Below are 26,626 nucleotides of genomic sequence, written 5' to 3' on the forward strand. Positions count from 1 at the left end.
AAACTAGAACAATCAACAAAACAAATGAAATCAAACTAAAGATCAAACTATAGATTGAATTAAAGAAAAGGAATCCTTACAAACTTGATCAAAAATCAAAGGAAATGAAGAAATCTTCAATCATCAACAATCCACCATGAATTTCTCTCTCTAAAAACCTAGAGTTTTTCTCTCTAAAATCTCTCTAATTATGATCTAAATTGAATTCTCTAATCATTCTCCCTCTAAAAATAGAAGGAAAGACTATATAAAGGAAATATACAAAAGAAGAGTTAGTTAGATCGTCCCAAAAGAAACCCCGGAAGGTGCGGTCACATCAAGGGAGAGGCGTGGCCGCAGGAAAATGGGTACGGAACAGGGACCCAGGCAGGCGCGCCCGCGCCAACATTTAGCGCGCCCGCGCCACCCAAGTGCGCGGCCGTACCACCCTCGTGCGCGCCCGCACTTGGCAGCAGGGGAGCAATCCTCTTCTTCGTCCTATCTCATCCTCGTGCGCTCGTCTTGGTGATGATGATGATTACTAAGGTAGGCAGTCTTGAAATGGCCATTTTTGTGGGTTCATGCCAAAGATGATGCCCCCACCGCATGCATGCATCGATCTCATGAACTTGCTCCTTGCATTCCTTCAAACTTGAGCTCTAAATGACAAGCAAGAGGCATCCAAAATGATGAGAAATATGAGAGGAAGGCTCGGGAATCCTTAGAACACGATCATAACCCGAAAATACACGAAAACAAGCAAATAAAAGGGAAAAAGACCAAATAAACAAAGAAATGCACAAAGAAAGAAAACTAACTAAGGAAAGCACAAACTAAAGAAATAAAGAACAAAACTAAGGAAACTAAAGAAAAAAGCTATAAAATAGCATGAAATTCATCCTAAAAGAAGCCAAATGAGTGCCATAAATGACACTTATCAAATTCCCCCAAGCTAAATTTTTGATCGTCCTCGAGCAAAACAAAGCAAGAAAGAATAAGGACGAAAGACTTATGCAAAAAGTAAAATAAAAAAGACTCAAGATGAGAATATACACTAAGACTCAATGTCGTAGGAATCACGGTTGTTTTTAGCTACATCAAGCCATTTTAAACCCCTAGATTGCCCTAGAGGACGAGTAATGCTCTCGTAAGGGTATCCTAAGAGTTTACCCATAACTCTCCCCCAACATCTAAGAGGCAAAACCATAAAAAGAAAAGAAAAAGGGAAAAGGGAAAACAAAACCTTTGCGAAATGGACTTACAAAGAGACTACATTGCAAATGAATGAAAATCTTTCTCAAGAAATCAAGGTATGCACATTCCAAGATATCTAAGGTTGATTGAAACATAAGGTATGCTAAGCATAGGAACTAGACATCACAATCCACGTTCATCCCAACGATCTTACCGCATTCTCCCCACTAGTCTCAAATCTCCCCTTAGTGAGCATCTCAATGATTCCTCGAAGGAACCGGAAGAAGAAATTTATTTAGGCTACTCGAAAATCTTTACTATGCATCCCTTTCCTTAGGCAATGACCCATGATTCCCTCCCCCGAATAGTGACTCAACTTCTAGGTCGAAAGGGCTTTCCCAAAGGTTGTAACTTATGGCATAAAGGGTGAAGGCAGGCTAAAATTTAAAATTTGGCGGTTTTCCTTAATAGTGAAGCAAAAGGGTGATCAATCCTCAACATCACGATCAAGAAATCACCAAACAAAAACAACTACACCCCCAAGCTTATTCAAAGCTATACTCACAAGAATATGTACAAAAAGCGTAAACGCTTCTCCTCAAGCTTAAATGAAGCATTGTCCTCGATGCTTAAAAGGAGAAAAGAATACATCAAAATATTTTTTAATTTTTTCACTTTTGAATTTTTTTTTATTTTGTTTTGTTTGCTATGCTTTGTCCTTGTGTCTTTCCAACTTCGGACGACTTTTTCAATTTTGCACTTATTTGTCCATGCCTTTTTTCAATTTAGGACGACTTTTACTTATACTCATTTGCCATTATTCACAAAGAAAACATAACACAAGCTAGCATCAAGGGAACCACATATCCCAAATTTTTCGCCACAAACTCCATCAAGAATGATCAATTGCTGCACAAAAAACAAGAAAAGAAAGAAAATGAAATAAAAGGCCAAAGATCTAAAAAAGTGGCTTGAAAATAAGGTAATAGGCTCAAATGGTTGCAAGAAGGCAAATGTAAACCCAAAAACAAAGATGAAACAAACTATCCTAAAAATTAAAAATACCACCCCGAAAAGATGCCTTTGTCCTCCCTAGACAGCTCGGTCTCGGGTTGAAGAATCATAAATCAAGCTTTATAGATTAGGTCCGCAATAGTCAAGGATCCACGCCGCTCATACAAAATAGGTTGAAGGCTTGAAAAACAATGAACCTCACATGGATGTAGCAAAAACACACTAGTGGTGTCAAATCGACTATAGGGAGCAACTACCAAGCATGCCACAAACAAGTAGAATCCGGCATCATGATCCACCTAGTTCAAACCAACTACCCTAGCATACACCTATCCTAGAATCAACCAAGCATAGTCTCAAACCGTGCATACCTTTACTACCTAGGAAGAAATTCATTCAAAAGACAAAGTCCAATGTACAAAGTCCAATTCATAAGGAAAACAAAAAGGGGTGAAAAACAAGCCTCAAAAGCATACCACATACCAAGACAAGAACAAAGTAAAAATAAGGGAAAAGAAAAATAAAAGGAAAAGAAAAGAAAAGGAAAGCCATAGATAAAGGAAGAATAGGAAAAATTGAGAAAGGAACTAGAAAGCAAGTTAAACACATATATCCCAATCGACATACAAGTGATCGAATGACAACATCGTCAACGATCCCAAACACATTAATGTTAACAAGCAATTATCCTCAAACTGTTCAACTTCCCCTAAACTAAACCCAATCTATGCATCGAAAGAAAATAAAGAGAAAAATTAGAAAGGTTTCACCGGGCTATCCATGCTTAGCATAATAAACAAAGGCGATAGAAAGAACCACCTTCGTTGCGCCCCAAAATCGTTAGCATCATCAAAAAGCCATGTGAGAACAAGAAAAACAAAAGAAGCTATAAACAAAGAAAAAGGTTAGTAACTTCAAAACAAAAGAAAAATATACTAAAAAGTAAAACTAAACGAAGCTAACAAAAACACTAAACAACTAAGCAAAAGTAAGCTAACAAAGACCAAAAAGGAAAGTAAAGAAAGACTAAGTCAACAACTAAACAACTAATAACTAACTAAAAAACACTAGACTACAAGATTTGGATTCAAAGGGATTTGGATTCAAGGGTTTTGGATATAAGGGATCAAGAATCAATCAACATCATCACAAAGAAAACAGCACAACAACAATGGAAAAACAAGCTCATGGGACTAGCAACAAGCATCATCAAGTCTAAAGACCAAGAAATGAAAACCATAATGCAAGAGGCAAATAAAATACAAGGTAAGCAACAATAACAAATATTGGCAACCGAGATACAAATGAAGTTCCCCTAAGCTAAACATGAATACATCTCAACATCCCAACAATACAAATCAAGCACATAAAACATAAGGGATGGAGGTAAAAGGCACAAAAATGAGGGAACTAAGACTCATCATTACCACCACCACTTGGCCCGGCCTCATTGGAATCATTGTTGCCCATGTAGTCATCGAAGGTTGGGGGTGAGTAAAGAGCCCAACCTCCGGTGAATCCCTCGGGCCAACCATAATGCCCCTTGAAGTTATCTTGCTGCCAAGGGGCAAGAGGTGTGAATTTCTCGGGCAAGGCAAGCTCAAATGGATGGTTAGGGTGCACATAGGGGTAATTAGGGTCACCCCTATAGTCACACCCTCCGGGAGCACATTAATCATAGTTACCATGCTCGTCCGGGTAAGAACGAGGCTCGGTACCGGGCTTTAAAGGCCCTTGCTAATAAGGATGCCCATGCGAAGGTATAGGACCTTGCTGAGGCGGAAAGTAAGGATAGTTAACCGGGGGAGTGATGTTCGCTCGGTTAACCTCCGCATCATAGAGTTGTTATTGTTGAATGAACATACCTTGTTGCATTTGGAAATACCTCGCATTTGGGAGTAGAGGGCCTCAAAATCTTGGTTATACATGACCTCTAAGCGAATTTGCAACCCACTCATTTGGTTTCTTAGGGCCTCCTAGTCGGAGCTAGCTTGCACTTGCCCTTGTTTTTGTTGTTGTTGTTTTTGTTGTTGTTGTTGTTGTTGTTGTTGTTAATTTTGTTGATGTTGTGGCTCTTCTTCTTCTTCTTCCTCATCGGAGTCAAAGCAGGGGCAACGTAAGCTCTTGGGGACATGCCACACATTAGGGGTTTCCATCCGGTGGAGAGATGTCGAAGATGGGTTGGGAAGGTAGCACAATGCTTGTTATCCCGAAGCCACTCATAATGCCCATCCTCATAATGCTTGGAGATGAATTGAATTTGCCCTAATTGTTTCATATCAAGGTATAGGGAGGCGACATCTCCAACCCGATTAAAATATGGCAAATGAAGATCGAGGTGGAGGTTGGTCAAGAGCCTAGTGACCATTCCCCCACAAGGAATCTTCCCGGTGTCCCGGTCTTGCAAAGCTACACAGTAAGTGGCAAAGATGTACCCCATGTTCAACCGGCCACGATATATATTCTTCTCTAGTGGCCAACCATAAAATTTTGAGCTCCAATTTGCTCATTTTTCCCAACTCTTGCTTGGGTAAAACCGAGTACCCCAAAAGACGGTGAACAACCCGAAGACAAGGTTGGTACACGTTGCTAATCTTGGCCTATTTGGTGACAAACTCACCACCTCCGGAGATATCATCCACCAAGAATCCTGATCATACTCCTCCAAAATATAAGGCTCTAGATCCAAGATGTCACAATGAGGATCAAAATCTAGAGCGACATTGAATTTCTCTAAGGAATAGTCGAAGAAGTTGTTGAAAATCTGGAATCGAACCCTATATTGACCTTCTACGGGAACTATCTCAACCGTAGCAAAGAACTCGAGAGTGGGCTCAACATAGGTGCGGTAGCTATGGGAGATGAATGTGATCATCTGAAGGTTGATCAACAACTCCCTTACATCCTCATCAATCCCCAACGCGGACATGTCGGGTTGGAAGTAGTGCCTTGTGGGCTTAAGGGAGCGGTTTTCCTTTAATTGATGGTATCGGTTCTTTTGTTTTTTATCGTGGATTTTTCTTTTGGGTAGTGGAGTAGGTTTGCGTGTTTAGTAGGTGGATGTGCTTGGGGTAGGTTCATCAATGGAGGTGTTTGTTTTGCGTTTCTTGACAAGGTTTTTGAGGACTTTTGACATGATGAACTCCAAGTGTAAGATCACAAAAACCAATCACAAAATTTCCAACAACAATCCGCAAAATTCACCAACCAAGAACTTCAATTTCTACCAATCACAATTCCAATCCAAATTTCCAAACAACACCAAACAACCAACAATTTCTTCCCACACAATCAAAATCACAAGAAGAATCAACCAATACCACAATATCACCTTACTACCCAAACTACCAAAATTCAAATTTCAAATTTCTCAACAAAATTGCTCACAAATGCTACAAAATCAACAAACAACACAATGTGAGTTGAAATCAAACAACAAACAAATCAATTAATCATCCAAAAACCAATATCAATCATCAAAATCATCAAAAATGATACTACTACTATTCATGCTTATGAACAAATCAAAACTTGCAAATATATGACATAATTAAGCAATTAAAATCTAGAGAAGATGATTATACCATATATTAAGTAAGATTGAACCACTTTTAGCCACCAATGCCCACCAAATTGAAAAGCCCTAAATTATACCCAAGTATGGAGGAGAGAGATTAGAGGTTTAATTTTTTTTTTTTTTTTTTTTTTGGAAAATAAGATTTTATTACCAAAGAGAGAAAGTTACAACTTACAAAAGCTAAGTTATAACTACCACCAGAACACCAAAAGACCTGAAAACAACAGGCCAACCCCACAACCAGTTCTAGATCCAAACCTAGCCACCTTCTAGGAAGGGTTCTAGGAAGGGCCTAGAACAACTGGACTCGGATTTCCAGCCACCTTCTAGGAAGGGTTCCGGAAACCAGGACCAGACAACAAAAAAAGCAAAAAAAACAACAAAGCCAAACACCCAAAAATCACCAAAAACAACAATAAGAAGCAGACAAGCCTACAAACTGACCAGAAAACCAACAAAAACAAAACACAGGCAACAACAAAAGCAACAAAGCTTGCACCAACAGCAGACAACAGGGAACAAGGTAACGGACAGCAGATAGTAGTGCACAGACCAGCAGCAAGCACAAACAGCAGCTCAGCAGCAAAAGCAAGCAGAGCCAGCAAACAGCAGCACAAGCAGTCAGCAGACAGCATGGCACAGAGCATCAGACAGCAGACAGCAAGGCACAGCAGCACCAACAACAATGCACAGCACCAGCAGCAAGGCACAGTAGGGCAGAGACAACACAGCAGTGTAGCAACAGCAAAACAACAGTACATCAGCTGCAGACAGCAGAGCAGCAGCAACAAACAGCATTAAACAGCATCAACAGACATCAGCAACAAAACAGCAGTGCCAAAACAATAGTGCAGTAGCACAAACAACAGTGCAGCAGCAACAGCAAGCAGACAGCAGTGCCCAGCAATGCATAGCAGCACAACCAGCAGAACACATCACCAGCAGTGCATAGACAGCAAAGTAGACAGTAGCAACCAGCATACAACAGAGAGATACAGTCAGCAGAAAAAGAGCAGCAATACAAAAAAGATGCAACGGAAACCTCAGCATCAAGAAAATAAAAGCACCATCAGAACCCATCATAAAAAAAAAAGAGCCAAACGAGCAACCAAAACAAGACAGATAATCTGAGTGAAAAAGAAACCAGAACGCAAACATTAGGAGCTAGAGACAAGCTCCTAAATGATCAAATATTTGCTTCCCGCTGGGATTCTACAAACTGAATGAAAGACAATATCCTTAACTAGGGCATCAACATATTTGCAGCAACCCGTAAAGAGAACTGCATTCCTTTGGATCCAAATACCATAAACTGTTTCAGTGAAGGCCACTTGGATCACTTTATTCTTCAATCTGGAACTTTTGCAGATTTTCTTCATCCAATCGACCTCATCACTAAAGTGTTGAACAGGCTTGGAAACATGTAAGATACCCAACACCTTACTCCAAACCATCCTAGAGAAATCACAATAAAAAAATAAATGCTGAACACTTTCATTGCCATTCAGACATAAGAAACACCTTGGATCACAAGAGATGTGCCATTGAAGCAACCTATCCTTAGTGACAAGCCTATTCCACAAAGCTAGCCACAAGATAAAAACACTTTTGGGAGTTGCTTAGTTATGGCAAGTAACTCTCTTCCAAGGAACTTTAGGCACTTGAGGCCTAATAGCAGCATAAAGCTTCTTGATTTTCAACTTGTTTCCCTGTATGAAACCATCCCATCCCCCTTGATCATTCACGACATCTCTACAACTCAAAATCTTCTTCAAGAACCAAGAGCATCTAGCAGGGGTAGGGGTGGTCTAAAAATCTTTATGCTTGAAATAGTAGATATGGACCCACTTAACCCAAAGATTATCAGCCTTGTGAGCAATATCCCAAAGTAACTTAGTGACAGCTGCTTTATTCCACTCAGGAAGAGAAAGCAAGTTCCAGCCACCACAAACTTTAGGAAGACAAACATTATTCAAAGCAACCAAAGACTTCTTAGCAGGGGCAGAGGACCCAGTCCAAAGAAAGCACCTAAACCTAGCCTCAATCTCTTTCAGAATTTTCTTCGGAAGAATAAAAATTTGAGCCCAATAAGTCTGGATACCAAACAACACACTCTTCACCAATTGAAGCCTCCCAGCATAGGACAAGTGTTTAGCCATCCACCCTTATATTCTAGCAGTGACCCTCTCCACCAAAGGCCTACATTGAGAAATAGTAAGCTTTTTGGAAGAGAGAGGGACCCCAAGATACCTAAAAGGAATGGTACCTTGAGAAACACCAAGAAACTCCCTCAACTCTTTCTGGATATCAACAGAGACCCCTCTAAAATAGACTTCACTTTTATCAAGATTAGCAGAAAGCCCAGAGGCACCCGAGAAGTTCGAGAAGGCTTGGAAGAGAAGCTTAACAGAAACACTATCAGCTCTAGAAAACATCAATAAGTCATCAGCAAACATCATGTGAGTTAGGTTAACTTTTCACATCTAGGGTGAAAGTTAAAATCAGGAGATAACTGTAGGGAATATTTTCAAGCCTTAAAAATCCCACTAGCTTGAACCCCAATGTGATCATACACTAAAGTACGGTGGCGTCCAAAAGGGAAGAAGATAGAGCAAAAGAGTCGCCAACAAGTTTTTAAGGAACTTGTAAACCGTTCACGAGGTGAAGGTTACACCCACTAACGATCCAAGAGATCGTCAACTCCATAAGGTCATGAACCAAAATAGGGTTCGGGGATGATGGTACAAATACAACCTAAAAGAGATTGAACCTGCCCTAATAATAGGCCTCTACTTTATTATGCTCGTATTCATGTGCGCTTTCTGATTAACATATAATCTATAGGATTAACCCTAAACCTGTTTAATATATGTTGGTTGAATTTAATGCACAAACGAACTATTATTGGCGATCACTTGAATTATAATCACAATTAACCTAACAAGATTATTAATTATCTTATTAAGCGTGATTACAAATACCAAATTCCCTTTAACCTGCAATAAAAGGTGATCAAGCGATAATATAAAATAATAATATGCATATCAAGCAACATAATAAATAATCATCATCAATAATAATAATATTACTAATCATAAATGTTAGAAAGAACATAGGAAGCATCATATTCTTAATCACGCTTAATATTAGAAATACCCTAGACATGATACTAGGAATATCATAATAATAACATAAACATGATGTCTACATCATAAAATCAATTAATCAAATAAGTACTTACTTGGATGCCTCGTACCTCTTTCTAATTACAAAATACACACGTTAGTAACTTCAAGGAAAAAAATAAACAAAGCAATTAAATTAAATAATTGAAATAGAGATTAGGGACCAAACCCTCAGAAACTAAAACCTTTCACGTCTAGGGCGAAGGCAACTTCGAATATGGCTAGGTGTTTCTAGATCTTGCGAATGCGGAATTTTGTATAAAAAAAGCAAAGTATTAGAAAAGAAAGAATGAATGAAAGATTAAAGAAAGTTGAAGAAAAGAGATGAGTGAAAAGGATTATTTGACTGTAGATGAATGCTAATTGGTGAATGATGAAGATAGTTGATGAAGACTTAAGAATAAAAAGAATTGGTGAATGATAAATGTAGATGTCCCCTGGAAACGGAGTTTTGATACGATATTTATAGAGAAAATCAGCCAAAAAAGATAATTTATCAAAACAGAGCCTGAAGATCGCAAAACCACCTTGGCGCCAGCCCTGGCTCATTGGCGCCAGGACCAGTGGCTAGCGTCAGGCGCCAATGGCTGGCGTCTGGCGCCAATCCTGGTTCCAGGCGCCAAGGCCTGGGTTTGGACGCCTATTTGGAATTCAACGCGTTTTCGAAAATCTGATAAATTTCCCGTACTAGAAGATAAAATAATATAATTTCAGTCGAAAATGCTATTTGATCTAATTAAAACTCTAAAGAATCCTAATTGAATTAAGAATGATAAGAACCTTCTAGAATGTTCTAGAAGACCAAAACCATTCCTAATTGCATTAGGAATGATAAATCATATTAGGCCCTCCCCTAGATCATTGGGCCGTACTTAAAACTCAAACCGGGCCCAGTTTAGTAAATTGGCCATAAATTCCTCAATACTCATCGGAATTGGGCTTATAATATATCGTTGGAAAGGTATTTGCAAGCCCCATCCAACTACACCACTATTGGACCCATATCATGGACCAACCAAACTGGATTTCTTGTTTTCTTAAAATAAAGTTTTCAAAAACAGAAAGAAGAGAAAAGAAAAGAAATAAAACTTTCCGCAACACTAGACCTTTCCACACTTTCATTTCATTCGATTATGATTCGACGTGAAAGGTACTCATCACTGGGTTTGGTTTTGGGGAGACACAAATGGGTGTCTACAATAACCTAAGCTCATCAAGGCATCTGGAGAGGTATTCCATACCAATGGCAAAGAGAAAGGGAAACCAAGCTCCTGCATGACAGTGATCAAGAATCCCCACTCAACTGAATCATAAGCTTTCTTCAAATCCACCTTAACCATACACTTGGGAGAGATAAATTTGTGATCATAGCCTTTGATCAGTTCAGTTGCAAGAAGAATATTGTCACCAATGTGCTTGCCAGGAATGAAGCCTGCCTGAGCATCATCAATCACCTCACCAATGACAGTAGCAAGCCTAGCAGTTATGACCTTAGAAATGAGCTTATAGACCACAGTACAACCAGCTATTGGTCTAAAATCCTTAACATGAGAAGCAGAAAGGACTTTAGGAACCAGAGTGATAGTTGTGAAATTCCATTACTTAGGCAAAGTCCCGTTATTAAAGAAATCAATAACACTTGCATAAATATCATCTTTCACAATATGCCAAGCTCTCTTAAAGAAAAAGGAGTTAAAGCCATCAATACCAGGAGCTTTAGTGTTATCAATTCCCTTAAGGAGGACATCAATTTCAGCATGAGAAATAGGCCTAATGAGGTAGCTCTGAGCAGCAGAGCTAAGCTGCTTACCCCTCCTCATAGTAACAAGGTCAACAACAGGGAGCCAAGGAGCCTGAGTCCCTAGAAGAGACTTATAGAAAGAGATAATTTCATGAGAAATAGCATCTGGATCCTTGAGCAACACCTGATTAGAATCGAAAATGGAGTCAATTCTATTCCTTGCTTGCCTAGTCTTCATCACAGAGAAGAAATAGTGAGAATTGCCATCTCCAAGCTTAACCCAATTATTTCTATATTTTTGCTTGAAGATGCTTTCCTGAATATCATTCCAGTGCTTGACAACCTTAATAGCATCGGATTCTTTAGCATACAAATCCAAATCATCAGGGTTCTGGGCCATTAAGTTTTGAATTTCAGAAAGCTCAGCATTAGCCTGGTCAATCTTTTCCTCAATGTTACCAAACTGCTTGCTATTAAGAGATTTGATACTAGACTTCACAGAGTTAAGCTTCTGCCCAACAGACCTACCAGAACCCCAAGCCTGCGAAACAGTATCAAGAAAGTCAGGGTGATCAGCAATACAATTTAGAAATCGGAAAGGTCTACCTTTCCCCACAGGGCCAGAGCAAATATCCAACATAACTGGACTATGATCAGATAAAGAAGGAGGGAGATAAACAGTCTCCACATGCCCATGAGAAGTTAACCAAGCTTGATTACCAAAGACTCTGTCAAGTCTAGAGAGCGTTCTAGGGCCAGGATGAGCCTTATTAGACCAAGAGTAGAAGGACCCTTTGCTTTTGATCTCAGTGAGGTCCAAATCATTAACCAAACTCTGAAAGTCTCTAGTCTCATAATCAGTAACATCAGCACCATGAAGCCTATCTGAAGTACGAAGAACAGAGTTATAGTCACCAACACAAAGCTAAGGAGAATGCTGAATAGAGATGCTTCTGAGCCCCTCCCACAAAGGAAGCATATCATGAATGGAGTGAAGACCATAAACAACAGTGAGATAAATTTGAGTAGAGAGATCCTTAGAAGAAACAGTACAATGAATGAACTGTTCATGAACCTTCAAGACATTAACAGTTACTCTATCCGCATTCCAACCAAGCCAAATCCTCCCTTTGGGAGAATGATCATAATTACACAACCAAAGCCAAGAAGAGCCAAACTTCCTCTGATAAGTGAGAACATGTTTCAATTTGATTTTTGTTTCAAGCAATCCAACAACATCAACTGAATGAGAGTGAAGCAACCTCTTTACAGAGGCAACTTTGCCAGGGTCATTCAGGCCCCTGACATTCCAAACAGAGTAAATCCTGACACCAAAGGGGGATTAACCTCACCCTTGCTTGGATTTATAGTGAAACCACCTACACCATCCATTTCATTTGCAAATAAAGCAACAAAGGCATTAGAGGTAGAAGTAGGCTGATGAACTCTAGTTTGCTGGCTTTTTGTCTTCCTCCCTACTATTCTCCACCCCTCATCTGAATTCTTAGAGGTATGAACCTGTGGAGTAATAATAGATTTCCCATGAACAGAAACACCAACATCAACAGCAGTAGTAGAAGCAGGAACATGGGTAAGCTTAGGAACCCAAACTTGCTTTTGCTTAGGAGGAACAGGAGCCGGTTGCTTAGAAGCCTGCTTAGACATAGGAGGCTTAACAGAGCAATCATGACCAATCTTGTTACACTTAGAGAAAAAAGAAGGAGCCCACTCATACACCACCCTGATCTCCAATAGTTCCTTCGAAGGACTCTCAACCCATATAGAGGTGGGCATAGGCTTTGTAACATCAATTTCAATCAGAACCCTAGCAAAAGACACTCTAAGTTGTCTAGTAGTACACTCATCAGCACAAATTGGCACTCCAAGCAAACTACCAAGGCGGCTAAGAGTGTGAGATCCCCAACAATTAAGTGGGAGATTAGGGAATTTAACCCAAAGAGGAATAGTTCTAAGAATTTCAGCATGAAAATCAAAATTAGGACACCAAGGCTTCACTATTGCAGGCTTTCCAAGGAACCTATGAGGACCATAACAAAGTATAGCATCTCTATCATCACTAGAACACATATTGACAATAAAGTACCCATCATCATGCCAATACACATCTGGTTTTTGCATATCATTCCATTATTGAGCAAAGAAACGAAGAACAACAACAATAGTAGGGTAAAAGCCAACCACATAAAAGACTAGAGCATTAGCCCATTTTCGATTACCTGCCTCAAGCTCGGATGCCTGTAGCTCAGCAATGAGTTTCCCGTCCTGCACTTTCGGAGCAACAAAGGATAATGTAGCCCCTTTTGCAGCCAATTTCCCAGTAAAAGGAGCAGCTCGATCACTCACATTCTGCTCCAGAACAGGGGAAGAGGCAGCTTGGTTTTCATCAGACTTGCGCGAGTTCAGTTCCAGGGTAGAGGGAAAAGCAACTCGATCTTCATTAACTTTGTGCACATTATGCTCCAGAGAGGGTGAGGAATAATGTAGTGAACGCCCTGGCTCACCACTGTGCCTAGATCCACCAGCATCCAATGGAACAATAAACCCAGAAACCTTAGGTACTGTTCCATTGCACTGACTCGGCCTAGCAGCAGCTTTAGCAAAGAGAGTAGCTTCAGCATCCAATGGAACACCGGAAATAGCACCACAAGCCGACTGAACTAACGCCGGCGCCGGAGTAAGCAGTTCATCCACCTCTTGAATTGGGCTAGGAACGAAAGAGGTACTTGAGTTTCCCAAATTCTGCAAAATCGAACCAACAACTTCATGAGCAGTCTTTTGTTGCGCTACTTGAGGTGTAGAAATAGCTTGCTTCTTCTTCTTCGCCATTGATATCCAGATTTGATGAAGAAAACCAATCAAAAATGAAGAACCATGAAGAATAGAGAGAAGAGAGAAAGTCAACAAAAGTCAAACCTCAACTCAAAAAGCTTTTGATTGATTGGAGGTTTAATTTGGTTAAAGTAGTATGAATTTGATGATTTGGATGAAAATGTAGAAGGTATTAGTGAATTTGAAGTGAAAAATTGAGTGATTTGTGTTGAAATTTGATGAGAATGAGAGGGAAGTGGTGCGGTTTCAAGGGTTTGAGGTTGATGGGGGTCGAATGTAGAAGGAGGAAATAAGGGGAAATGAAAGAAGGAAGGAAGGAAGAGAAGATAAGGGGGGCATGGGCTTGCTAGCGCGCCCGCACCAGCCAGGTGCGCGGCCGCACCAACCACGTGCGCGTCCGCACCTCTGCCTAGCCCGATTCTTCTTCTTTTTTTTTTGGTGCGTTCATCGGTGGGTTTATCGATCAAGATCAACATTTGGGCTCTTGAACCCACTGAAAGTGGCAGATTCAAATCAAGATTTTAGTAGGTTCAAAATCCCAAAATAATGGTAGCACCACATGAACCCACCAAGTGCAAAATACCTTCAACTTTAAAGCACAAAATTCCCTATCTTACCTCACTAAAATTCTTACCCTTTTACCTCAAATTCCGATGATATCGAATATAATCACATCAAAAACCGCAAACACCTTCTCATTCCTTATGCACACTTAATGAAATCCAATCCCAAAAATGCAACCTACAAATCCAAACAAGTAGAAAAGTGAAAGAAAAGAAACTAAAAGAAGGAAAAATAAGAAAAATTCAAAATTCAAAAAGAAAAGTTAGAAATCTCCGGGTTGCCTCCCGGGAAGCGCTTGCTTATGGTCCTAAGCTCGACCCTTCCTCCAAATCATGGAGGATTAAAGAACACCACCTTCTTCAAGGTAGCGGAAAGAGAAAATTCCTCTTCAACTTCTAGCAATCTCTTGTTGTTGCTTGATGAAACTTCCTTCAAAGACTTTTCAATTGTAAATTTTTCTTTCCGTAACTTCTTTCTCTCTCTCTTCTTCTTAGAATCACGAGCTTTTTTCTTTGTTTTGTTGTTCATTGTAGATGGTTCCTCACTATCCATACTCATGGAAACATCCCCTTCATCTTGAGGATATAGCTCAAACCAATGAGGAATTTCAACTTCCTCCTTGTCCATAAGCTTGGGAATCATCATTTTCTCTTCACTAACCTTCTTGCCATCAAAACTTGGAAGAGCATCATCACAATTCTCAAGAACATCGTTAGTTGAAGAATCAATCATGCACACATTATCAATAGAGCGAGGGGAATTAGCACACATAATTCCTTGCACAAGAGACAAAGACTCATGCATTGGTTTCAACATAAAACTTTCCTCTTTCTTACCAACTCTCAAGGTAATACGGCCTCCTTTCACATCTATTAAGGCTCCCGAAGTGGCTAAGAAATGTTTTCCTAAAATGATAAGGATATGGTCATCTTCCGCAATCTCAAGCACAATGAAATCAACGGGAATAGTGAACCCTCCTATCTTAAGAGGAACATCCTCAACTCTCCCCTTTGGAATCATAATAGTCTGATCGGCCAATTGAAGGGTAATGTTAGATGGGAGGAGCTCACGTAGCTTGAGTTTCTTGAAAATGGAATAAGGCATGACGCCCACACCATCTCCAAGATCACAAAAAACATTATCAAACATTTTTCCTTTGATCTCACATGGAATAGAGAAATTACCCGGATCCTCCATCTTCTTGGGCAACTCATTTTGAATGAAAACACTACAACAATTCCCAACTTCAACCGAATAAACCTCATTACACTTTCTCTTCCCACTCAAAATCTCCTTAAGGAACTTAGAGTACCTAGGAATTTGGGTAATTGCATCGGTGAAGGGAATAGAAAGGTGAACTTCCTTGAGCATAGCAAGAAACTTTCCAAATTGCTCATCCATTTTGTGCCTCAAGAATTTTTGTGGGTATGGAAGGTCAAATCTCCACACTTCCTCACGCTCTTTCTCACTACTCCTCTTTTTCTCTTGCACCTCCTCATAACTCACACTCTTAGGCACAACCTTCTCAACTTCCTCTCTTGGGTCACTCCTCTCCTCATCCTCCTCAATGGACCTTGAAACTCCCTCATTAAGAACTCTCCCACTCATAGTGGTGATAGAATACACGGGTTTCTTAGGTTCCACTCCTTAAGAAGGCAAAGAGGATGGACAAGCACAATCCTTTAGAGTGTTGGCTAGTTGGGTTATTTGTGTCTCAAGCATTTTGTTATGAGTCATCATCTCATTAAATTTCTTGTCAGTCACCGCCATAGAGGTGTTTATGATCTTGGTTTGGTTATCAATCATTTCTTCCAAATTTGTCTTAAATGTTGATGGTTGGGAATAATAATTTTCACCATTGGCTTGAGGCTTTGGAGCAAAACCGGGTGGGGGTCCCCTTTGGTTGTTATTTTGAAATCTTCCCCAATTTTGGTTGTTGTTTCAATTGCCTCGGCCTTGTCTATTGCCACCATTATGGTAATGGCTACCAAAGCCTTGAGATTGAATTTGGTTTCCATATCCATGGCTTGGGTTTTGATTACTATAACCTTGGTTGTTATAGTTACCTCGGAAACCTTGGTTTCCTTGGTTCCTATAGCCTCCATTGTTGTAGTTATCGAAACCACCTTGGGGGTGAGAATTCCTATTGCCAAAATTCTTAGGTCCATCAAACCGTTGACCACCATTGGCATTAGACACAAAGTTCACATGTTCACATTCATTATTTTCAACATCATTACATCCATCAACAAAATTTTGAGAACACATGGAAGAATCATGATCATAAGATCCACAAGAATCACAAAATAGACAACCACTTGGCATGTTATTGGAAGTAGAAGGAGAAGAGTTAGAAAGTGTACCTCTCCCTTTGGATTGGGAGGGAAGACTCAATGAATTCGTAGAAACACTCTCAAGCTTGGCTTGATCGATGTCATTTCCTTCCCTAGATTTGAAATTTGGGAGGACAAGTTGTTAATCACGTTGAGATGATCCACCGAATAAACTGTCAAGCCACTCTTGCTCGTAGACTCCCTCTCTCCTTCTTGCCAATCTCTATAGTATCTCACCACATCCTCAATTATGTCAACTACCTCTTCTTCCGTCCTATTCATTATAGGACCTCCGGCTCCTCCATCTAGGCATGACTTGCCTTGGGCACTCAAGCCTCCATAGAAAATTTGTATCACTTGATAGGTAGGAATTCCATGATGTGGGCACTCTCTTTGGTACTCCTTGTACCTCTCCCATGCTTCATAGAGATTCTCATTAGGCCTTTGTTTGAATCCTTGGATCAAGGCTCTAGCCTCCGCCGTCTTCTTTTGTGGTTAAAAGCGAGACAAGTTAGCCTTTGTGACTTCATCCCACGTCCTAAGGGAATTGGGTTTAACCTCCTTATCCAACCACTGTAAGGCACGACCAATAAGAGAAAAGGGAAACAACTTTAGCCGAATTAACTCTTGAGAAATGCCGTTCACCTTTATAGTATTACAATACTTCTCAAATTCCTTTAGGTGATTCAACGGGCTTTCACTCTTGGCTCCACTAAATTGCCTCCGTTCTATCAAAGTAATCATGGCCGGTCTTATTTCAAAATCATTCGCCGGTGTTGTAGGTGGAACAATGCCGCTCTCAAACCTATAAGCACCGGGAATTCCCAACTCCTTCAAAGCTACTCTTGGATTCTCTCCCATGCCTTGCTCTTCTTCTTCCTCAAACTCTTCTTCACTTGAGGAACTTAGGCTCAAAGATCAGTTGGCTATCCTTCTTCGTGAAAGAGTTCTTTCAATTTCCGGATCCAAAGGAACTAAGGAGCTATCACGAGTTCTACTATGCATGCAAAAACTCAAAAGAAATTGTTAGTAACGCGGCTACAAGTGTAGCCTAAAAGAAAGAAGAAAAATCTTTTTGTATTTTTTAATAAGATGGAATAGACTCAACAACAATACACAATCACAACACCATTCCCCGGCAATGACACCATTTTCACAAGGGTCGGAACTAGGTCGTTGAAACTAACCCTTACCCTAGGCCAAACAAAATTTGCAATCTCTCAACACACCCTTACACAAGTATAATGGTAAGTTGAGGGTCGAACCACTAAGGAACGGTGGGCGATTATCTATTGCCTAAGTTAAGCTACTCCGAAATGGTAGGGTGTAGGTATGTAAACTAGATCAAGGATGACTAAACAACGAATTGAAATAAAGCATGTAAAACGCTAGGGCTAGGATCCACATGTAATCGTAACAGATTCAACTAATTGGAAGGTCAAAGTGACTAAGTCAAGCAATGTGAGGGAAGACCAATCATGCAACCAAAATAGCGTATCAAGATATTTTCCTAGAGGTCTAACTAGCATCAACTACGATAAACTCTAGCTAGGAACGTCACAAGACACCTCAATCGTTAAATGCAAGACACAAATCAATGGTCCGTATCAATGTGAACTTACAATGCAATCTAGTGCAACAATCAAAGTTAGCTACTCTTTAATTAATCACACACATGCACATGAGCATCAACCAATTTAATCACATAGTCAACTCCATCAATTTTCACCAATTAGCATCAATCCATTACTCATACATGCTTCACCATTACCCTAGCAAACAATCTACTCACTAGCCATTGAAATTAAGATCAAAACAACACTAAGCAACAAATTCATCATGATCAAATCAAACAAGCTAAAATCAAACACAATTCAATCAAACTTCAATCAAACTAGAACAATCAATAAAACAAATGAAATCAAACTAAAGAACAAATTATAGATTGAATTAAAGAAAAGGAATCCTTACAAACTTGATCAAAAATCAAAGGAAATGAAGAAATCTTCAATCATCAACAATCCACCATGAATTTTTCCCTCTAAAAACCTAGAGTTTCTCTCTCTAAAATCTCTCTAATTATGATCTAATTATGATCTAAATTGAATTCTCTAATCATTCTCCCTCTAAAAATATAAGGAAAGACTATATAAAGGAAAGATACAAAAGAAGAGTTAGTTAGATCGTCCCAAAAGAAACCCCGGAAGGTGCGGTCGCATCAAGGGAGAGGCGCGGCCGCGGGAAAATGGGTATGGATCAGGGACCCAAGCAGGCGCGCCCGCGCCACCCAGGTGTGTGGCCGTACCACCCTCGTGCGCACCCGCATCTGGTAGCAGGGGAGCAATCCTCTTCTTCGTCCTAGCTCATCCTGGTGCGCTCGTTTTGGTGATGATGATGAACACTAAGGTAGGCAGTATTGAAATGGCCATTTTGGTGGATTCATGCCAAAGATGATGCCTCCACCGCATGCATGCACCGATCTCATGAACTTGCTCCTTGCACTCCTTTCAAACTTGAGCTCCAAATGACAAGCAAGAGGCATCCAAAATGATGAGAAATATGAGAGGAAGGTTCGGGAATCCTCGGAACACGATCATAACCTGAAAATACACGAAAACAAGCAAATAAAAGGGAAAAAGACCAAATAAACAAAGAAATTAACAAAGAAAGAAAACTAACTAAGGAAAGCACAAACTAAAGAAATAAAGAACAAAACTAAGGAAAACTAAAGAAAAGAGCTGTAAAATAGCATGAAATTCATCCTAAAAGAAGCCAATTGAGAGCCATAAATGACACTTATCGGGAGTGTGCTTTCTGATCGAAATCAGTTAGTCAAGACAAGGATTGTAAGGTTTTTCCACCGGTTTAAGTGAGTGCTGATATGGAGTGTGATTTTCAATCGGACTCGGTTAGTAAAGACAAGGGTTGTAAGGGTTCTTCACTAGATTCCGTAAGTGTTTATATGGAGGGTGATTTCCATTTGAACTCGATTAGTAAAGGTGGAGATTGTAAGTTCTCAACACCTTTTCGTCAAGAAGACTCTCGTATGCATAAGTTTATTTCTCAACATGGCTCGAGTTCATCCCTTCGGCTTTCTTCCTCTAATTTGGATCAGGTTATGCAAGGCAAGGTCATCCAGTTCTATCATTCTAAGTCAATGTCGTTAATGTCAGTTCGGGTTCGTCCGACTAAAACTTCTATCCAGATAGAGGTCCCCTAAGATGTAAATTCTAGGGAAGCAGAGACCTCTATTTCTACCTGTAGACACCTAAAAATGTCTCCCCAAAACAAAACCCGATGATGAACAACCTTTCACCGCCACTATTGGTTGGGTTAAGTATTTAATCTCGAGAGTGCTTAAAAAATTGTATTTAATTAAATTCAATTTTTTGAATAGTCCATGGATCAGTCTTGATGTTTGGTCAAAGCATAGTTTTTAATTTCAGCCCAAACCTTTTTTTTATTTATTTATTTTATTGTTTTGGCTCAAACCTTTTATTTATTTTATTTACTTATTTTAGCCCAAATAATAAATCAGAAATGGCCTGAAATTATCAATCGGCGCTTAAAATGCTAGGGTTAAAAATGAATTTAGACAGAAAAACAGACTGAAAACTCCCGCGTCACGACAATAGTCCACCGTGTCACGGGAAACTGTCTCGTCTGACGGTGGGGTTCCCCGTGACACGGGGCATCTGCTGTGACACGAGAGTTTCTGTTTCCTTTCTGCGTAAACCCTTAACGCGTTTTCTCCCCCGTTAACTGAATATTTCGCGCGTCAAACAACAAGTACACCGTGTCACGAGAATATTTCCCGTCTGACGGTGGGATTTCCTGTGTCACTGTACACTTTGCTGTGTCGCAGTATACTCTTTTAGGTTTTTTTTTTATCATTTTAGGGTTTCGTGTGTTCCCTCATCACATTTTTTCTATAAATACCCCCTCATCACATTTTTTCTATAATTAATTCTCTATTTTTCTCTCTTCTATGCTCTAGCCTAAACACTAGCCTACCCTTATTCTTTCAAAATTCCTTCTTCAAGCACTCCAAGGAGTCCATACTTTACTCGTGGTTCTGTCCTTAAACCCAGGCGTGAAAGGTAGAACTGTTTGAGGGTTTGTCCCCAAATCAATTGTACTTTATTTAATTTGTTTTTTTTGTTGTCTTATTATTATTTCCTTGAAGTTACTAACTCATTTATTATTTTATAGTTGCAAGCAAACAGAATCAAAGTAAGAATTATGTTCCTTTTATTTCTATTATTTTTCTAACGATTTTATATTGTTGGAATTATTGTTAAATTGCTTCCAACATTAATATTTATTCTATTACTATTATGATCACCATATTGCATGTTTAAAGGGAATATGTAATTGAAAATCACGCCTAATAAGGTAATTTGGATAACCGGTTTAGGTTCCTTTTTAATCTTGTTGTTTAATCAAGTGATCACTAATATTTTAGAATTATATGTTGCATTAATATTCAACCAATTTAGCATAATAATAGTTTGGAGCGAATTGATTTTCTGTTTGTATGCCTTTGAGATCGCAGGAATCACTTTTCACTATAAGAATCGAGTAGAGGCCAATACGGGCGAATGTGACTCCACGACTCACTTTGTACCATCATCCCCTATCCTTCTTTCGTGGTTCCGAACCATATGGAGTTAGTAATATCATGGATTATGAATGGGGTGTAACCTTCACGGGTCAATCGTTGTTGCCTTCGTTGTCCCTTTATCGTGGTTGCCTATTTTGATCCGTGAACGGTTTACAAGTTCCTTAAAAACTTGTTGGCAGCTCCCTACTTTCCTTGTCCCTAATTGTTGTACCTAATCGTATATGTCAATTCCCACTTCCTATGAGTGCCAAGCATATTCACCACATGCTTTTAACGTAGGCGCACTTCGAACGACGCCTACAATGTGGCGACTCCACTAGGAAGGATTCTTGTCATTTATCAATTTAAGTGATCGATATTAAATTAAGATGAGTGGATGAGACTGGAAAGATTCTTGAAAAATATTCCTGTAATTAATTTGGCATTTTTGCATAAGCATAGACGTTTAAACGTCGCATTTAGGTTTGTTCCGTAGGAAAAATTGAATAATTTGATTGCGTACGAAGGAAAACAGGACACCAGACATATTTTCTGGCTGCCGTGCCACGTCACAATCTGCCGTGTCACGGTGCAGTACACCGTCTGACGGTGTACAGCACCGTGGCACGGTGCTCTCTGCCGTGTCACGGAAGTCCTAAAATTAGTCTAGTGGCTTGTTTTCTCTTCTCACAGTCAACTTCCTTCGATTTTTTTTTAAAAAAATGTGTGTGTTCTACATGCGTCTTAGCCCCGGGGGATTTAAGCTCTATCAACCCAAAAACGCTCATGGCAATAAGGGTTCATCCGAGTTATTAAATCCACCCAAACCACGGAGTCGAGTTTGATTTCAGTACGAACTCGCGGAGCCGCCTGTTGGCATACACCCGCAAGGGAGGCTGCCTTGCTAACGCGTCCAAACTCTTAACCACGTTACCCTATTGACACCAAATAAACCTTACCATAGTCGAACATAGAACTTGACCTTAGGTTGCGAACTGTTCTTTACATCATTGTGCCTACGTGTTTTATGTTTGGTCGTTTTGATCCTAACCTTAACGATCTTTCTTTGTCTATGGTGGATTATTTTATGACTAACAATTGCCAATGGACCGTACTCACTTAGTAATTAGCGCAAAAAATAAAAAATCCCGTGCCACGTCAGAATCCACCGTGTCACGGAAAAGTTCACCGTGTCACGACAATTTCCACCGTGGCACAGTGGATTTCCAAAAAAAGAAAAAAAATTCTCGTGCCACGTCAGCATCCACCATGTCACGGGAAAGTTCACCGTGTCACGACAATTTCCACCGTGGCACGGTGGATTTGCAGAAAAAAATAAAAAAAATTTCCCGTGCCACGTCAGCATCCACCGTGTCACGGGAAAGTTCACCGTGTCACGACCATTTCTACCATGGCACGGTGGATCTCCAAAAAAAAAAAATCTCAACTTTCCTGTGACACGTCAGCATCCACCGTGCCACGGGAAAGTTAACCATGTCACGGCAGTTTCCACCGTGGCACGGTGGAATTCCAGCAAAAAAAAAAAAACCACCGCGACACGGCAGCTTGTACCGTGACACGGTACAGTTTTCCGTGTCACGGTGCCCCTGAAATAAGTCCGTTCAGCTTTTTTTAGTCTTCCGTGTTAATTTGGTCCTCGCGTCAGTCATTTTGGTTATTGTTCACATGTCTAGCCATACGATCATACCACGAGTCTTATAGCATCACTTAATCACTCACGAGTCCACACACTTTCTTTATGTTCCGACTCGAGTCGTGCACCAGGTCGTTTATGATCGTATACTAGGTTCATGCACCCTTTTTCCGTCATAATATAAAAATGAGTGGAGTTTTCTCACCTGTTTTCAAATGTCTATTTTTCCTTTCTTTCCTATCTGGAGCAATGAGTCAAACAATTAGGTGAATTATTTTATTTCACAGTACTTGGTCAAGGAGAAGGGATAGATTAATACATTTCGAGTCATTACCGCAGCAATCTCTAAGATCTAATAGGCGTTCAAAGAGAACTTTTCCATCTCCACATTACTTATCACCTTTCAATGGCCACTAAAGAAGATATTAAGAACATCAACAAATCCATCGAGGCACTGTCTGCCATGATGCAAACCCATACCACTAGGGTCACTACCATGGAACAAAACAAGGTCACTGTTTCCACCCTTGACAAATTGAAGGAACAAATGAGTAAGATTTCTGAGGATTTCACTTATGTGGAACGGCCTCCCACTCCTTTAAATGTGAAGGACATACTCCCTAAAAAGTTCTCCATTGCTGATATTCCAAAGTTCAAGCTTACTAACAATCCAATATTCCATTTGAAGGCGTTCTCTGCAACCATGGCTCTTCAGGGATTGGACGTAACACTCTTCCCTACGGTGTTCCCTCACTCCTTAGAAAATGCTTGCCAACAATGGTTTTATTCCCTAGATTCCAAGCATACTGCGACTTGTCAAGATGTCACCGACAGTTTCATGAATCGTTACAAGTGTAACATTCAAACTAAAACTTTTGAACGTGAACTCTCCATTCTCAAACAGAAAGAGAATGAAGGCTTCACCGCTTACCTGAACAGGTGGAGGAAAACAACTTCACTCTTGGTAGATCCTCCCAAAGAAAGAGAGATGGTTCGCCTCTTTATTCAGAATCTAACTCATAAATATAGGGAACATCTCAAATTTCTTCCACTGAACACTTTCAAAGCTGGATACGACATCCGCATCAATATCGAGGATGAGCTAATAAAGACAGCTGGTTGTAACAAAATAACACTTGGAAAAATAAGAAGAACGACCATCTTATTCTTCGTCTTCTAAGCAAAAAAATACTACCAACAATATAAGCCAAGTTGATCTCAATAAAGTGTTAGCTCTTGATGCTCCAATGCACAAGAAGAAAAGAACTTACACTTCTTTAGGGATGACTTATGATGCGGCCTTTGATCGCCTTTACGGTCAAGGCTTGATCACACCTATTGGGCCATTTCCAAAGCCAAAAACTAAAGAAAGGAGCGCCAAATGGAATCCCAATACCCATTGCAAGTACCATCAAGGAAGGGGCCACACCACGGAGCAATGTTGAAATTTGAAGGACGTGATTCAAGACTTGGTGGATGCAAACAAACTTCCCGTCCATTAATCTCCGTTCCCCCATGCAAGAAGTAATGAACACAAGGCGCACAGAAGATCCTTCTTGCAAGATTTCATGATTTCTTTCTTTATCATTCATCTCCATTCCCCCATTCATGTCTAGCATATGTTTTCCATTTTGAATTTTTATATGTTTCATGTGTTTCTTTCACCTTTTCCATTAATAAAATGAGCAAATTTCCTTTACATCTCGATCATAGAATTTTTCATTCATTCATTCATTCTAAAAAAATCTCAAAATATCAATTACCGAACTAAACCCAAGGTACACCAATGACTTGAGGCACCTTGCAACCCTGTCTTTCCCTGTTAACCGTTCAATCACATTCCATTTCTTCATTAACCATTTTAAGCCTCGTCAAACGTTTGGCCTTCATTTCTTCAACCCACATTTACTTAACCCTGGGATTGGAAGATGTGTAATTGTATAACATTCAAAAACCAAGTAAAAAAAGCAAAAAAAAAAACAGAAGCAGCAAAGCAACAATAAAACAATGTCTAAAGGCAAGTGTTCCAATATCTTTGATATGAACACGTCGCAAATTGCGTCTCTCATCGAGTGCTCGGTACTGTAGCTGAGAAACATGAATGCTAAGTGAGTGATGGACCGCATGATCTGAGATTTCCTACATTGATTCAAAAGAATGGAAATTAAAATCAAAGCAAAAAAAAAATGTTGAAAATAAATTTGCAAAATTAAAATTTTTCAAATTAAAAATTACACATCTTGGGTGTTTTTCTCGGGTCTTGAGCCTTTTACCCCTTTCTTCCTTAAACCATCAACTTAACCACATTACAACCCTTGAAAGACGTCTTTGAGGTGTACATACACTTGTGCAAATTTCGGTTAGAGCTACGTTCGGCCTGATTCTTAACGGATACGTAGGCAACCTCACATTGAGGTGCGGCCACATTCATATTCATATCTACGCATGATCAAGTCAAAGAATATCCAATGCTTATCTCTATACCCCTACCCATTTAGAGCTAGACTTGGGGGCTTGAACCCACATCACATTAGCTTACCCAGCCTAAAGAGTCATCATCTTTGACTCTTCACACATATATTTCCATCACCATAACCTTTGCAGCCTCACCTTAGTATCACTTTTACACACTTCTTTCACACATACATATCCATATCATCTTTCCCTTAGGAACCCTTTATCATGAAATCTTGTTTCCCTACCGCGCATGCTTCATCATCTTTCAAGACAACATTCATCAGAAGAAACGTTTTATACTTTCTTAGCTTCTTGACCTGAGCAATGTTCATTGTTTCATGCATCGCATAATGTGCTGAGAAACATTTCTATATCAATGATTTGTAATAATACAAAGCATATCGTTCTTAGCTCCTTGACCTAAGCGACGTTCATAATCACTTCATCTATATACGTGCTTAGCTTCCAGATCTAAGTGACGTTCAAGATCGCTTCTTTACACCATATATGATGCTTAGCTCCATGACTTAAGTTCATTCATCTATCGTGTCACATGATGTAATTGTCCTTAGCCTCCTTGCCTAAGAACATGCATCATGCATACATTATTTTTAGGACAAGCAATTCAATCCATACGATTCATTTCGTCTTGCTCAAGGAGGAAGTTCAAAACTTCTTCCCTTTTTCATTATTTTATTTTGGGGAAGTTCAAAAACTTTTTCAAAATTTTTATCGAGGGAAGTTCGAAAATAAAATTTCATTTTTCACGTCTTTATTTTTCGGGAGAAAGTCGGTACCCTCCACTCGTCTCATGAAAAAAATGATGGAAAATTTTGCTTTTGCATTTTCGGTTGCTTGTGTCTGCACACACACACTCAAACTATATACACACAATCATAAGTCATACTCATGTCATGTCATGTCGTGTCAAGTCAAACTTGGTCAAGTCAGTTGGTCAAGTTAATCATAGTCTATACGAGTCCTCTGGAAAATTTTATTTTGCAGGTCTCAATTACAGCCCACGTCCGGGGACAAGCGGACCATTTACAACAAGCCCACATCCGGGGACAAGCGAACCATTTACAGCCCACATCCGGGGACAAGCGGACCATTTACAGCCAACGTCCGGGGACAAGCAGACCAACCACAACCCACGTCCGGGGCCAAGCAGACCATCTACAGCCCACGTCCGGGGACAAGCAGACCATTTACAGCCCACGTCCGAGGATAAGCGAACCATCTACAGCCCGCGTCCGGGACAAGAGGACCATTTACTGCCCACGTCCGAGACAAGCGGACCATTTACAGCCCACGTCCGGGGACAAGCGGACCATATACTGCCCGCGTTCGGGGACAAGCGAACCAACTACAGCCCACGTTTGGGGATAATCGAACCACCATAATTTCACGGCGCAAGGTTCTCGATACACAGAGACTTGCAATCTCATCATCTGTCAACTTTCCTCAAGCATGGA

The 26,626-nt window shown here is 40.0% G+C and overlaps 1 protein-coding gene across 1 annotated transcript; it reads right to left on the reverse strand.

Annotated features, from left to right (window-relative positions):
• Positions 1-7,929: 7,929 nt before the first annotated feature.
• On the reverse strand, positions 7,930-12,829 carry LOC110695471. Its single transcript, XM_021872700.1, has 5 exons — positions 12,043-12,829; positions 11,690-11,932; positions 10,587-11,575; positions 10,191-10,490; positions 7,930-8,166 (listed from the first exon to the last, which is right to left on the reverse strand). The coding sequence occupies exons 1-5, from the start codon at positions 12,827-12,829 to the stop codon at positions 7,930-7,932; spliced, it is 2,556 nt and encodes an 851-aa protein (XP_021728392.1).
• Positions 12,830-26,626: the final 13,797 nt, after the last annotated feature.

The sequence above is a fragment of the Chenopodium quinoa genome, unplaced genomic scaffold (genome assembly GCF_001683475.1).
Source record: "Chenopodium quinoa cultivar QQ74 unplaced genomic scaffold, ASM168347v1, whole genome shotgun sequence".
NCBI lineage: Eukaryota > Viridiplantae > Streptophyta > Magnoliopsida > Caryophyllales > Amaranthaceae > Chenopodium > Chenopodium quinoa.